The following is a 15,062-nucleotide window of genomic DNA, read 5'->3' as shown; positions in this document are numbered from 1 at the left end:
AACTAAATATAAATTATAAAAAATCCAAATCAGTTCATCTTTTTCACCTGTAATCTCACTCTCTTCACCATAGTCATAACCACCAAGGTCTACCATATACAACCAACCCCAAACCACCACTTCTTCCTTCTGAACTCACTATCTTCTTCTTCTCCTTTAGATCTGAACATCTATTCTCCATTACAAAACCCACATCTGCAAAATCGACATCAATTTTTTCTGTTCAAATCCCTAAATCCCAACTCTCACAACTTCAATGAGGACATCATCTTTAAACATGTAGAACGGCACTCTCAGTATGCTCACAAGGAACGCTATCACCTCCTGCAAATCCCCTAGTTCCACCCTCCTTTCTGGGTTTCGTTCCTTTGATGATTTATAGATGGTTTGCTGCAGATCTGGATGTGGCTCTGAGGTTTTGCAATGGACACGAATTTCAGCCAGAGAGGGCAACGATGATTCTGAAAGATGAATGGGTGGCTAAATCTGATGAGATGAAAATGGCTTATCCCTCTCTAAATTTTATGGGGTTTTACCTCCTCCCATCTTCCTGGATTTCTGGTTTCTTGCATTATTTATGTGTTTTTTGTTTGTGCTGGATCTGTTTTTTCATGAAAGATGGAGATAAATGTGTGTGTTTGAAAGTGGAAGATGAACTAGGGAGAAAATTGTTATTACTATTCTTGATAAAGGTGTTGTTTTGTTAACGAACATGAATTGAAGATTCAATTTTTTTTCTTGAATTGTTATTGATTTGAATTGTTATTGATTTTTTTCTTGAAGAAAATTGTTATTACTATCCACTTAATGATATTTTTTTTTCTGAAACAAATTAATGATCTTGTTTTGTTACAATCTGTTAAAGATTTATTTTTTGAAATTCTGTTTTTAAACATTAGGGAGGCAAATTGCACAAAGATGAAAGATCAGGGAGTAAATTCGCTCGTTTTATAACACGTGGATGCAGCTCCGTTTAGTCAACAGACGGAACCAAACGAATATGGACGGAAGGGCTTCGATCGCACATTTTAGAAACGTCAGGGAGTTCACCGCACGTTTTAAACACGGGGGACGCAAATCGCACATTTCTGAAACATCAGGGACCCAAATTGAAATTAAACCTATAAAATACTGCTCCCTTTACTTTACACGGCACGTCGGGTGCTCAATAATCAATGATGGTAACCTCAGGATTGACATCATGATTCCCCATTATAATAGGCACTTGAATATTGTGCTTGATGCTCGCTTTTTTAGTGGACCTATCCACTTATTGGATCATGAGAGATTACATTATCTACTTTATGTTAGTTAAATCACCATTTTCATTCTAGATTACAAATTGCAGATAAAAATAGGGACTGTTAACTAAATATCATATTGATCATCTTTCTATTTAATTTGGAGCATTAACATCTATATAATTTTAGAATTAAAAAAAAAAAAGATGAATAGATCTGTGAGGGTGAGTGATGAAATTTTATATATAGATTCATAAAAATAGTAGTTCATGAGATTTAAGGCCAATTACTTGTCTTACCTTTTCCAGCAATAGCCTTTGTTGTTTCAAAACTTAATGCCAAACCCTCCCAACCACCTATTTGTATCTTTTGTGACTTCTAAAGTACACTTTAGAGATTGTAAAACAAATAGTTGAGATTTAAATAACTTCATAATCTGTCATGAATTGTACATATGTATGATCACAGCTTCATCTATTGGTTTTTTTAATTCATGGCTGTAATTACTTTCTTTACTTTAGAGGACCCAATTCTCCCAACAATCATCTTTGGGGTTTAAACTTCTATACTTTACAGCTCCCTTACCAGAACACTAACCCTTGATGGTTTTCTAACCTCTATTATAGAATATGTTTTACATTACTAACCACTTAAGCATACCCAAAGTTTTTTTAACATGAAAGAGAAACTTTTAATAAGAAATACAGATTTTCATTTTCAAACGCTTGAACAAACTGCATAGAACAAGTAATATGTCTATAGAATTGAAGCATGGACAAAGAAGAATAGAAATTATTAGTAAAACTGAAACTGGAACTTCACATCCTGTTTATGGAAATATAATTAAAATGGTGTGAGATTACTAAATGAGCTGATTCCTGACCATCATGGGATTTCCTTTTAAGATATTCCGTCTCTAAAGGAGGGATAAGGGGTTCACTTACGAGAAGAAACCTAAAAGGACCACCCTTGTATTCACCAATTTATACCAGCTGAGAAGAAAAATCAAGGGAAATGGATTTAAATAACACCATTGTTTGATATACATGAGTATACCATTTAACACAATCTCAGTAATTGACTTTTTAATTTATGGTTATACTTTTTTTCTTCCAAATTATTTTTAAGCATATATACAATGTGATGAATTCAACTGAGAGGAAAGTGAGAAATTATAGCTGTTAATTCAAAAATGAATGACTGAAATTATGATGAAATACATGTAACAAACTATGAACTATGAATTTCTCAATTTAGCAAATGGATATGCACTTATGCGATAAGAGCTTATTGCCAGAGTCACTTAATTAAGCCTTTTAACCAGACACATCTATTCATTTAATTTTCTTAACAACGACTATGACTCTTCATTTTCCTCTCTAAGTGTCTCACTTTTAATAAGCCAATCCTTTCATCTAGTTATAAAATTGTTGAGAATGATGTTCCAAGATTAACAGGAAAAAGAAGAGGTTACAGCAGTATGCAATCTGATTCAACTGAAATAAATCTAGCCACGGCATTACTTAGGTGAAAGTGAAAATCCTGTTCAATAATTTCATTCAAAACAAACAAGCTATCTACAAGTCATAGGAGATGATGTAAAAGTAGAATTAAGTACAGCCGATCATAGTATTAATTCACTCGCATTTAACACAACAAACATCATTGGAAAGGAAAAATTAAGTGCCTCCGGACTCCCCAGAGCACTTCTCTACATCACTCAACACATTCGACAGACTAGTGTCCCAGGAATTAAACTTCAGAACACACAATTGGAGAACACTATGGACCTTGACTCAAGGGCATGAAAGGAGAGAAAGAAAGAAAGACATACTTTACAGTTTACACTGAATCAACACCTTCGACCTGCTGCCGGGCGAGGTATCTTTCTCTTCTTTCTTTCTACATATGGATCAAGGGAACACAATGTGAGAAAATGGAATGAGGTCATCCAATACACAACCAAATGAGGAGAAAAAGAGAATGTTAAAAAAAGGTGTCTAACCCATTCATCTATAACAAGTCCCTCCCCAGCTACTCGAGGACCTGTCTCCTCTGGGGGTTTCTTTCGTGATTCCAGTGCAGCCTCAGCCTCGGCCAACTGCCGCTTAAGCTTATCCATGGCCTTTAAGAAACAAAAGTCTTCAACTATGACTTCACATAAAGTGATAGAGGTCATAAAATATATTTGAGAAAAATAATCTTACAGGGCTAGGCCGTTCAGGGTCCAGGAATATAACCCGCAGAACTTGCTCCACCGCTACTTGATCTCTTTGCTCATCAAACTGCAGTTAGAATCAGATGACAAAAATATGTTCAGCATCTGAAAGCATTATGAGGGAATTGCTATTACATACACAGAAAGCAGTCTCAATAGTCAAAATCGCGATTATAATCACTTAATCACACAATTGTGCAATTAATGGTGCCCTGGGCGATTAAAATCGCATCTATAATCATTTTCTGGGAGAGTATGACTTATATGGAGTGAGAATTGCAAGTCACACTTGCAACAGATGGATTCTGAAAATATAATTTTGAGAAGACATCTAATACTTGCAATCAGCTCAAGGCTTTCTTAAACATATTTTTCATTCTTATTTATCTTCAATTTGATAAATTCAATGTAAGGAAGTTGTGTACCAAGTTTAGTCAAAAGCCGTAATGCTCAGTAATGCCAGTAGATAGAAGTTACTTAACTTCCAAAATCATAAGCATACACCTAAAATGAAGTGCAGTAAGAGTAGAATAAAATGGAGCAGACAATATTCAGGTATGACAATAATTGGGTGATGGGAATAAGGAAAGACTCAAGAATATATTCCAGGGTGATACAATAACTCCACAGCCTCAAAATAAATAGTACTGACGGAGAATAGTGTAACAGTTAAGCAACACTAAAGTCTCCAGAAAGATTTTGGCATTAAAGTAAAATCAGATTATAGATAAGCATGAAGGTTCCAGATGCTCCTCTACTTCCAAAAACCGAGACACATGATAAAATTCCAATGTTGTCCTCAAAAGAGATAAAGCATGCGCAAAAAACAATTTCTTGAACTATTTATAATCTGTCTTAATGAAATGTTATTTTCTCATTATTTTATTATGCTAATATGAACAAAATTGTGTTTGATAAAGCACGTTTGTTCCACGGCAACAGATTGTTGCTTCTCCATTATGGTGCTTTGAAATGCGTACTAACAGATTCCCAAAACATAACCTAAGATCTTGATCAACATCTTCAGTTAATGTGGTAAAAAAAAAATTCAGTTAAACTATCTTCTGCCACTAAAAATATGATTTTATCACATACACAATCATGAGGAACTTCAATTTTCTCAGTGACAGGAAGAAAGGTTTCAGCTTAAGCTTACATAAACAAGCAAGCATATAAATAAAAACCATCAATGTTGATGCTAAATGTCAAAGGTAAAATAATATGTTACCAGTTCTGGTACGTAGTCCGTTTCACCTTGCACTTTTAGGCTCATGATTTTAAACTTAACCTTGCTTTTCTGATCAAGCGGCTTCTCATTGTTCTCTGGTGGCTCCACGAACTTGAATACTGCAAATATGTGAGATAATTGTTAGAGTATTCACCAAATTCCAACCATTTGACTAGTTTTCTAACTTTTCTTAACACAAGTTTAGGAGGACAATTACCAGTGGCAATTATACTTTCACCAGGAGAAAGAATACCACCTGGAGGGCGCATATAACAACTCTTGGGTGCAGTTGTTTGAAACTAAGACAAAATAAAGCATAACATTAGTTAGTAACCTTAAGAGTGGATAAATAATGAAGCAACAAAAAAGCCATTGGTATATATAAGTAGGTAGTGTACAAGAATAAAAGTTTTCATATTATCCTATAAATATGCTAACGAAACCCAATCCGAAGATGGTAATGACTCATGAACAACATATTACACTTAACATCTAGTCACCATAGCGAAAACTTGAAGATTTTGAAACTATTTTTATGGAAAACTCCCATGATAAAAACTTTCACAATGTTAAAATGGAAAGGGCCTCCTGTTTTGTTACAGTTGTTGAAGAAATTCTAGTCTAGCTAGCTCAAACATTTTGAACAAATTTCTATTTTTCTAGTTTGTAGGCTGAAACAGCTAAATGTTTTCCAACAGGGTGTCAGCATACAATGAAAAAGTTATCACCAAATTGTCACATGAGTAATTGAGTCCCATGATAACTTGTGTTGAACATAATGTTTGAAAATAATGGAACACAAGAAATGGAGACAGAAACCACACCTTGAAAGCTACATGAGTCTTGCAAGTGTTTTTAATTGCAATTGCACTACTAACTTGCTTACCAGGTTCATCTACAAAACAAAGCCACATTAAATCAGATAAACAGCAACCTAAAATCTACAGGAAACTTAAATCATGATCTAGATACTAGATTCCACCCATTATAAGAAAACTTGCCTTAAATTCAGGACAACAATGAAACAAAGACAGTAAACAGAAACCACAAATGGGTAAGACAACAATCCATTAACTATGCTATAAAAGGGATAAATGACACAGACCAAGAAATCAAAACAATCTTCAATTCAGCAACAAATCCAAACGGAAAACAATCCCAAAAAGTAAAAAACAGAAACACATACATGGGAAGTAGAGCTTGTTGGAAGGATCAAGACGGAGCCTCCTCCTAGTAGGAAGCAGAGACTTAGCCACGGAAGAAACCGTGGGTGAAGCCTGATGAGTGGATCTATCAACAGACTGAAAACTGATGTTTTGGTGATGGCCATTGTGCATGTAAGATGTGGTGGAAGAAGAAGATGATGGTGGAATGTGGTTGTTTGTTTGCCAAAAAGGCATTCTACAAAAACTCCAACCCTTGACATCAGACCCTGGTTTTTCACTCTCCACCTCCATTTCTGACCGGGAACCACCAATTCCGGCAAAAGGGTATCAGAATTGCTCAAAAAGTTTGAAGCTTGGAGTAGATTTGGCAGTTGTAGCAGAAATGGTATTATTATGGGTTTGTGTCAAACATAGGAATCCAAGGTTGTTGAATGTGGCCTTTGATTCACAACTGTTGTCCTAAATGGTGTTGGTTAATGGTTACTGGTTACTACCTTAATGAGTGAGACAATTTGGCAGCAGAAGGATTGGGTTGGAGAGTGAATTTACACTTATGGATCATGGAATGAATAACTCGGATCTCAATGCTACCAATTTTATGAATTTGATTTGCTTTTTTATGTCCGGCTATTAATTAAAGTTGGTTAGATTCTGCCATCATTTGCTCCAATGGTAATTTCTGAATTTATATCTACCAGAAAATAAATGATTTATTTCATAATATTTCCAATATTTTTAAATCAGCCATTATCCAGTCACCATTCGATTGCCCATATTATTCTGGATTTGAGGTTTAGAGATAGTTAAGGTTCATCATCTCTTTCATTGGAGTGTTTTACAAAAGTTAAATCCAATAGTTTTTTCCGCACACTCAAGTTTCAATCTATATTATTTAAATGAGCTACCTAAACTACCATTAGTGAGTATAGTTCGAATTATAAGAAGGGTGAGCAAGACTTTTTTTTCATGAATCCGGCGAGATTACACTCCTTAATTAGTTGAAATTTATGTTTATCTCATTATATTGAAGGTGTGACTCATATTTTTCTTGAATTTTTCTTAAATTTTAATCAATCGATAAGAGAGTATTAGAAAGAGAATGTTGCTAACTTTTTTCATTGTAATTTAAAAAAAAATCAGATATTATAATTATATTTTTAAATGTTTATATTTTATAAGCTGACAATATTTTAGAATTTGCAATACTAGGATTGACCTGTAACTGTCTGCTAAATGATTCACCTGCAGCACATGGTTGCATCCGCATGTAGGTGTCCTTTTTATATTATTTTTTAATGAATTTATTTGATAATAATATAATCCATAATTAGTGGTAAACAGTAAATCAAAAAAGTTTGTGAGACTTCTGCCCTTTCAAGTAAAAAGCAATTTGGATAAGAAGCATCCACAATGAATAATTATACATACACACCTCTTTTTGAGGTGTAAGAGGTGGAATAAGGAAAGAGATAGGAAAAAAGAAAAAAGTAAGAGAGAGAAAGTATGAGATGTGATAGATGATAAAAGGAGAGAGATAGAAACAAAAAAAGGTAGAAATGAAGTGTTTTAAAAATGAGGTGTGTATATATCATTACTCCATCCACAATAATCAAGTTAGCTTCAAATCTAAACCATAAAAAAGAGAAGAAATATACCAAATTGACGTTTATTTCCTCATTTTTTCTTGTCTCCTTTTGTGTGATTCTTATAGTGATTGAGAAGAGTAGAGGAAAGTTTCTTTTAGCTTAAGAGTGTAACACATATTAACCTCCATGATATGCTATGATGATGGTAGAACATTACTACCTACTAGTGGTATTATTAAGAATGACAACACGGGAAACCCACTGATTCTGCCATGTGGCCCACTTGCATATGGGCATATCTTTATCCCTTTTGTTCTAGATTTACCTGGATAGATAATATCCGATGAAAAGGGAGTGAATCGCCATTTTGGTCCCTAAGAAAGTAGGCACCGATCATATTAGTCCCTAGAGATCATTAATGGTTAAAAAAATCCCTGTAAGTCTTGACGTCGGTCATAGTAGTCCCTATCTAAGTTTGACCGTTAGTCCTTGGAACGGAAAGTGCCCATGTGTCACGTAGGTTTCAATTTAGTCCCCGACGTTATCAATTTAGTCCCTAGGTAATTAAATTTAATTAAAATAATGAGTTAAAAAAATAAAAATACAAGAATAGAAAATCTTAATTAAAAAAAATAAAAAATAAGCCAAATAATTAAAATCTGATCGCCGTTTCATATCTGCCTTCACCACAAGCACACATCTCTTCCTCTGCCTACACTCCACCACCCTCCCTTCACCACGACCACCACAAGATCTGTTTCCTCCACCCCAGTCACCAGCAACGGAGCCGCACCCCCATAGCCACAACCTTCCTCGCTCTCACCTTCTACGCTGCCTCTGTTCGACGCCGACGACCTTCCTCGAACCGGCAAGGAGCGTGGAAGCGTGGTGGTGGCGCGGTTGCAGATGAGCGGCGTGAGAGGAACAGAGAGAGTATGCGACTGGGAAGGAGGAGTGGAGCGTGGTGGCGATGCAACAGATCTGACGAGGTGTGTGGCGGTGGCAAGCAGAGGAGCGTGGTGGTGGCGATTTTGAAGGGAGGAAGGGAGGTGATGGTGGGTGGGTTTGGGGTTCGTTTTGGATTTGCTGGGTTTTGAAGAAAAGATGAGTGGGAGGTAGAGGGAGTGATGGGTTTGCTGGGTGAAAACAGTTCAAACAACATTCAAACGTTTCTTGCTAGTGTTTGTGGAATTAACACAGTCATTCTGGGTCATTCTGAATGTAAAGTTGAGATATATGTTCATTTTGCTTCATTTCAATAAAGTTATGCTTGCTTTCTTTCTCCTAGTCAATTGACTTGCTTATTTTCATGGTTTTGAACAGAAAAACCATTTGTCTGGATTGTGAAAATCTTATTTAAAGCTTTCACTTGATACCGTGCAACAATTGATGAACACAGTTTAATAGGGACCCTTTAATGGTTGCTTTGTTTGCATCTAATTTCTGAGGTAACGTTGCCATGACAAAATCCAGTAAATGAATTGAATGAAGAGTGTGGTAGAAAAACAAGCTTGAGGGTTGGGGTTTGATGTTTTTCTTAAACAGGATTTGGGTGGGATGAATTTGGGTTGAAGATGATGGGAAGGATGAAGATGGGATTAATTTGGGTTGTATTTTTATTTTTTTAACTCATTATTTTAATTAAATTTAATTACCTAGGGACTAAATTGATAATGTCGGGGACTAAATTGAAACCTACGTGGCACATAACGTGACACATGGGCACTTTCCGTTCCAGGGACTAACGGCCAAACTTAGATAGGGACTACTATGACCGACGTCAACACTTACAGGGATTTTTTTAACCATTAATGATCTCTAGGGACTAATATGACCGGTGACTACTTTCTTAGGGACCAAAATGGTGATTCACTCGATGAAAAGGTAATTACTTTCAATACAATCAAATACTACCCTTTACCCAAAAGCTACACTTCTTTTCCAAATCTTGAACCCTATCTATGAGCACATAATTACCAAAAATCCCTTCATATGTTTGGATAATGAGTTTTCGTGAGAAAAAAACCAAGAATTGTCAAGGTGATAGATATAGGTGTTAGATTATTTTTCTGTTTGTATTAATGAGAGTATGATTTGATATATTTCTAAGAACTGAATCAACTGATAAAGACATCAGATTTTTCCATATCAAATTTGAATTAAATCATCATTTGAATTAAATCATCATTAAGTTTAACAGAAACTCAAATTAAATTGTTTGTTAATTATTACATGTAAATGTACAGTTTTTTTTAACGGATGTAAATGTAAAGTTACTTGTGTAATATTATTCTATAAAATTTACTTTATAGGAAAAAAAAACATGAACCAATCTATAAAGTGTTATTTTTGTATATTTTGAGCAGAGGCGTAAATGAATTTGGTAGACGGTAAACCTGATCAATGCATGCTGAATAGTTCTCAAAGCTATCGGTTGGGTATAGTGATTAGGTATTTAACTATAATGAAGCCCATTGTGTTGGATTGTGACTTAGGTTGAGAAATCTCAAAATCGATAAAGTTGGTATGAACTGATCTACATGTAAGAAGAAAACAGGTTGAATGACATGTTTTCCAACATTTAGAAAATTGATATCTGAAAACGAACCCGATTATGTTGAGTTGTGATTTAGGTTGAGAAATCTCAACACTGATAAAGTTGGCCCGAACTAATTTATATGTAAAATATAGCCTCAAATCCCTCATGTTCACGACCTACAATGAGAGGCTTCATTTTGATTTGAATTCAGACTGAGAGCTTCTTCTTCATTCTTCTCATGTTTCTTCTTCATTCATGGTCGCTCCATAAGTAGGAATCAGTCAATGGCGGAACTAGAAAAAATAATATGAGGGGGCCAAAATAAGTTATGAAAGATAAATTAATTTTTTTATTTGGAATGGACTCATATACATAAAAGTTAATGACTAAACTAAATTATATACTCCTTCAAAATTTATTATAAGTTCTATTAATAATGTTGGAAATTGGCTTTTTCTCATTTTTTACAATTTTTTCTCTTGAAAAAAAATATTCTTTCAGTTATTAGTTTTTTAGAGAAATTTATATATTAATTTTATGTTCTAAGACTATTAGCTTTTCTTTGTACCAAAAAAAGACTATTAGCTTTCCTCTTACAATAAAATAATATTTTAATTCTTGCACTAATTAATTGTATAAAAGTTAATTTTTTTTTTGAACTATAAAAGTTATTAAGTAGTAATAAGTGAAATAATGTGCATTAATGACTAAACAAGTTTACAAGTTTGTCAAAATGAAATATAATTAGAAAATGGTCAAGGGAGGAATTGAAGACGTTACCTGGCAGTCATATAGCATAAGCACCTACCACTAGGACACCACATATCATTTTACAGGTTATGGATAGGTACATATATATATAATTTAAGACATTACCATTGGGGGGGGGGGTTGTAGCCCTCCCCTGTCTCAACGTGGCTCCACCACTGGAATCAGTTATTAAGATGAAGCACTTGGAGGCCGATTAGCCTACGCAATATACCCTACAAATACATTTAAGATCCTGACGAGCAGGTTAAGGGAACTTATGAATTAACTGGTTGAGCCAACTCAATGTAATTTTGTACCAAGTAGGCATAGCTGTGATAATATCATAATTTTTCATACTAAAAAAGTTCAAGAATATCTAGTTTCAAGATGAGTTCATTTATATGATCCATGCTTGGATCTGTACTATTAAAATTAGAGTTTTGTTGATGGGTGAATCGTAAGAGTTCTAGCCCTCTAGAAGAATTAGATAAGGTGATCTCCTCTTTTGCCTTACTTATTTATCATTTGCATAGAGAGGTTATCACATTTGATCATTTCAACTATTGAGCAAGGACTTTGGAAGTTGGGTAGGAATAGTTCTAGCCTTTCTCATCTTTCTTTTTCTTTTGCAGATGACTTGGTGCTTTATGCTGAAGCTAGCCTTAATAAAATTTGAGGTTAAAAAGAAAATCATTGAGTTGTTTTATAGAAGCTCCGGACAAAGGCTAAATAGAGATAAAACAAGGATTTATTTTTCAAAGAATGTCCATTTCATTGTAAGGAAGAAATAAGCAATGAGTTTAATCATCTGAGAACAAATGACATCGGTAGATAATTGGCCCGCTTCTTCATCACAACTCATAAGAAAGTCTCTAAGGAAATTTCTCATTATGTTATAGACAAAGCAAACCAAAGGCTCTCTGACTGGAAGGCCAGGAAACTTTCTCTTGCAAGTAGACTGACCCTGACTAGATCAGTATTAGCAACCCTTCCTTCCAATGCTCGGCCTATTTCTGTTTGCAATAGCATAGATAGGAAATGTAGGGATTACTGTGGGGGATACAACAACTAGCAGGAAGATTCATTTGACTTCTTGGAATAAAGTTTGTTCTCCAACTGCTCAAGGTGGTTTTGGACTGAGATTTACAAGTGTCAACACTGTCTATATGATGAATATTAAATGGTGTGTTTGTACTCAGTCAGAGAAGCTGTGAGTACAGGTTCTTAGAGCAAAGTATAAAACTGAGGGTGGATATGTTCCTGTTATTAATGAAGGCAGAAATTCTTCTAATATTTGGAGGGGTGTTTTCTCTTGTTGGGGTTATATGAAGCCTAATCTTATCTGGAAAATTGGCAATGGGAACTCTGCTCTTTCTAGACTGATTTGTGGATGCCATCAAGTGATTTCCTCGAAAGCGATGCTGCTAAAGTCCTATCAGTTGTTGATTTGGGTAAAACTGGTAGCTCTTTTGTCACAGATAATGCTTCATAGGACCTAGCTCAGCTTCTCCAGTGCTTTCCACAGTATAGCATTGATAACATTCTAGTTCTGAAGTCACCTAGTAGGTCGGATTGTAGTGATCAACTAGAGTCTTATTCTTCAACCATGCTTATATTGATTTTCATCTATTTTAGAATAAGCTTTGGTTTAACTGAATTGTTATACAGTAAATTCATGCCAGAAGGGGCAGCATTAGTGAAATGAAATGAAAGTGAAGAATGATATGCTACTACTAAAGATCACAGATAAAAATTGGAATTAATTCTTAGCTTTTCCATCTTCCATTTATCAAAATTTACATCAATTTCTGTCACAATGGAAAACCAGTTCTGGATATCCTATATACAATTGCACCATTACAGGTTCAATCAGAAACACAATCTTTTGTGATTGCCCTGGTGACTCTAGCCCTAGTTAATTGTTGGGACCCCAGCAGCTCAAGTACATGACTGTTCTCAAGGATTCCTCTGACTTTTTTGCTTCTTCTTCCTTTAATGATCTGCTGGAAACCATAGCAGAAGAGGAGGATGAGGAGGAAAGCTTCTTTGCCTGAGGCAATGATCTCAAATGGTTTTTGACATGATGTTGAGCTGATCTTATGACACTGTTCCACCTGCACAAGCCTTGGTCTTTCAAGGCCTCCACAACTCCAACACTTGCTGCTACTGTCCATGCTCTGCTTGCTGAACTCATCATGAAATTAAGAAACTCTAGTGCTTTGCTTTTCAGATTACTAAAGAAATATTAATGAAACTTGAGAGAAGAAGTATTTGGTGAGATTTTGGATTGAATTGGAATAATTGGAGTGAAGATGTTCTTATATATATACTAAGATTGTGGTTGATGTGTCAAGGTCACTAAGGAAAAACTACCAAAATTTTGGGAAAACCAGTGGCATAAAGCGGTATAGCTTGCTACTGGTTTTGGGGAAGCCAATGGTTTTTTTTATGAATCTAGGATAAAGTTTGGAATCAAGTTCAATGCATCCTCAGTTTTAGGACCATGTGTCTTTGTCACATATGTCGCGCTGACATATGTACATTTGTATTTGTATACATGTACAATTTTGTATAATCTGTACAATTTATTTTCTAGTGCACGTATAAGGTATTAAAATGTCCAGTTGTGTTTTTTATTTTCTTATAATTGTATAGTGTTTTTTTATTAAAGCAGCGGCCACCTGTATTATTTGTTGGTGATTTTAGAATCATCAATGTATTTTAGTAGTAATGTGATCTACTATAGGTTGATGCAATTACGCGTTAGGCTCGGAATCGAGTCAGGTTAGTGCGGAGTGCACGTTCGGTGAGCCAACGCATAATTGACCGCGAATACGAACCGGGGTCCAAGGGGCGGAGCCCCTGGCTGGGGTGTCAGCGGGCAGGGTGCGGGGCAGCGCCCCGAACGAAATTTTTCTGAACAGTTGTGACCCTAGTTTGAAATTGTTTGGAAAATTGTGACTTTTCGGAACAATCGTGACCATTCGTGCAAACACAACCTTCTATATAAGGTTGCTTGCAGCCTAAGGAAAGATACACAGAAAACAAAACCAGAATCGCTCTCTACTTTCTGATCTGTTCTCTATTGCCAGAAGCAGATTGATCTTCAAAATTATCCCAACAAGGATTTCGTGAACCCAGGCAAGAATAGGGTCGAAATACTTTGTTTGGAAAGTGTGCAAACACGATTTTCGAAGTTATCCAGGATTATCATACCCAAATTTTCTAACATTATTAAAGTACGAATACATATGCATACTACCTCCGTTGTTTATTAACCATTCAATTTGAAGAAATATTTTTATCTCAATATATTTTATCCACTTAGAATTTCAAAAGAGTATTAAATGATGTTTTTTCTCTAATAATGTCTTGTAGAAGCAATAAATGAGGAAATGTAAAACATATTCTAGAGAGTAAAATAGGAAAAAAATATTACTCTCTAAAATTAACAAAATTAATTGCACTCTTTAACATATACTGTATGTTTTTTCTCTCTTTGTACGATTAAATAGGAAAGAGGATAGTAATACTCCCTCCGTTTCAAAAAGTTTGTAGTTTAAGGTTGTGGCACAAAGAGTAAGAAAACAATTATTGATAGCATAATTTGACTAGATTGCTCTTATTTAATTTTACTAGTATGATGTGCAACTATTAAATTATACTTAGAGCATCTCCAATGATAGTATCTAATGTTAAATACATACTCATATGAGTATCTATTACCATTGGAATACATATTCAATTCCAACATGTCAAAGATGAGTATGTGGGAATAGATACTCCGCACTAGACTTGAAAAGTGAGCTTGTATTTATTACAAGCACTTACCATTAAGAGCATCTACCTCTATCATATTTAAGTTACAAATATAATTAATTAAAATGGATATAAATAATAAAATATATAAATGTGAAGTTGATGGTGAGATCCACTATATAAACTTTTAAGAGTTGTTGGGTTGAAGTAAAAAGTTAGTAAAATGTTATAGATGATGTGGCTTATGGGGAATTGTAAAAAATGAAGTGTAGATATTTTAGTGAGTATGATGGATGTAGATGCTCTTAGATAGAGAAGAATGTAATTAATAGAGAAGATTTGTGGTTGGTTAATATGAAAGGTGATAAGTGAGAGAAAATGTATTAAATGAGGGTAGAGGTGGAAAAAATTAGCAAAAAATGCATTGGTTTTCTAAAACAACAAACATTTTTGGATATTGAAAAATGGTGCAAAACAACAAACTTTCTAGAACGGAGGGAGTAGGAAATACTCTCTTCGTTCCTTTTTATAAGAACCAAACTAACATTTCACGTCTCTTAAGATAGTGGTTGATG

At 34.8% G+C, this 15,062-nt stretch overlaps 2 protein-coding genes across 2 annotated transcripts; both read right to left on the bottom strand.

Annotated features, from left to right (window-relative positions):
* Window positions 1-2,769: 2,769 nt before the first annotated feature.
* On the bottom strand, window positions 2,770-6,449 carry LOC130746744 (vesicle-associated protein 4-2-like). Its single transcript, XM_057599461.1, has 7 exons — window positions 5,874-6,449; window positions 5,512-5,582; window positions 4,905-4,986; window positions 4,688-4,806; window positions 3,449-3,526; window positions 3,247-3,366; window positions 2,770-3,143 (listed from the first exon to the last, which is right to left on the bottom strand). Exons 1-7 carry the CDS (start codon window positions 6,142-6,144, stop codon window positions 3,084-3,086), a joined length of 801 nt encoding a protein of 266 aa, XP_057455444.1. The 5' UTR covers window positions 6,145-6,449; the 3' UTR covers window positions 2,770-3,083.
* Window positions 6,450-12,481: 6,032 nt separating this feature from the next.
* LOC130742875 (uncharacterized) lies at window positions 12,482-13,033 on the bottom strand. Its single transcript, XM_057594973.1, has one exon. The coding sequence runs from the start codon at window positions 12,923-12,925 to the stop codon at window positions 12,644-12,646; it is 282 nt and encodes a 93-aa protein (XP_057450956.1). The 5' UTR covers window positions 12,926-13,033; the 3' UTR covers window positions 12,482-12,643.
* Window positions 13,034-15,062: the final 2,029 nt, after the last annotated feature.

The sequence above is a fragment of the Lotus japonicus genome, chromosome 3, assembly GCF_012489685.1.
Source record: "Lotus japonicus ecotype B-129 chromosome 3, LjGifu_v1.2".
Classification (NCBI taxonomy): domain Eukaryota; kingdom Viridiplantae; phylum Streptophyta; class Magnoliopsida; order Fabales; family Fabaceae; genus Lotus; species Lotus japonicus.
This window is presented reverse-complemented; position numbering and strand designations above follow the sequence as displayed.

What these genes read in the sequence shown, in the direction of transcription:
- LOC130746744 (XM_057599461.1), bottom strand. Translation starts at nt 6,144, where the DNA reads ATGGAGGTGGAGAGTGAAAAACCAGGGTCTGATGTCAAGGGTTGGAGT. An exon ending in TGAAAGTATAATTGCCACTG is followed by an intron (nt 4,807 to 4,904) that starts GTAATTGTCCTC and finishes ACATATTTGCAG; the next exon opens with TATTCAAGTTCGTGGAGCCA. An exon ending in CGGACTACGTACCAGAACTG is followed by an intron (nt 3,527 to 4,687) that starts GTAACATATTAT and finishes TTCTAACTGCAG; the next exon opens with TTTGATGAGCAAAGAGATCA.
- LOC130742875 (XM_057594973.1), bottom strand. Translation starts at nt 12,925, where the DNA reads ATGATGAGTTCAGCAAGCAGAGCATGGACAGTAGCAGCAAGTGTTGGA.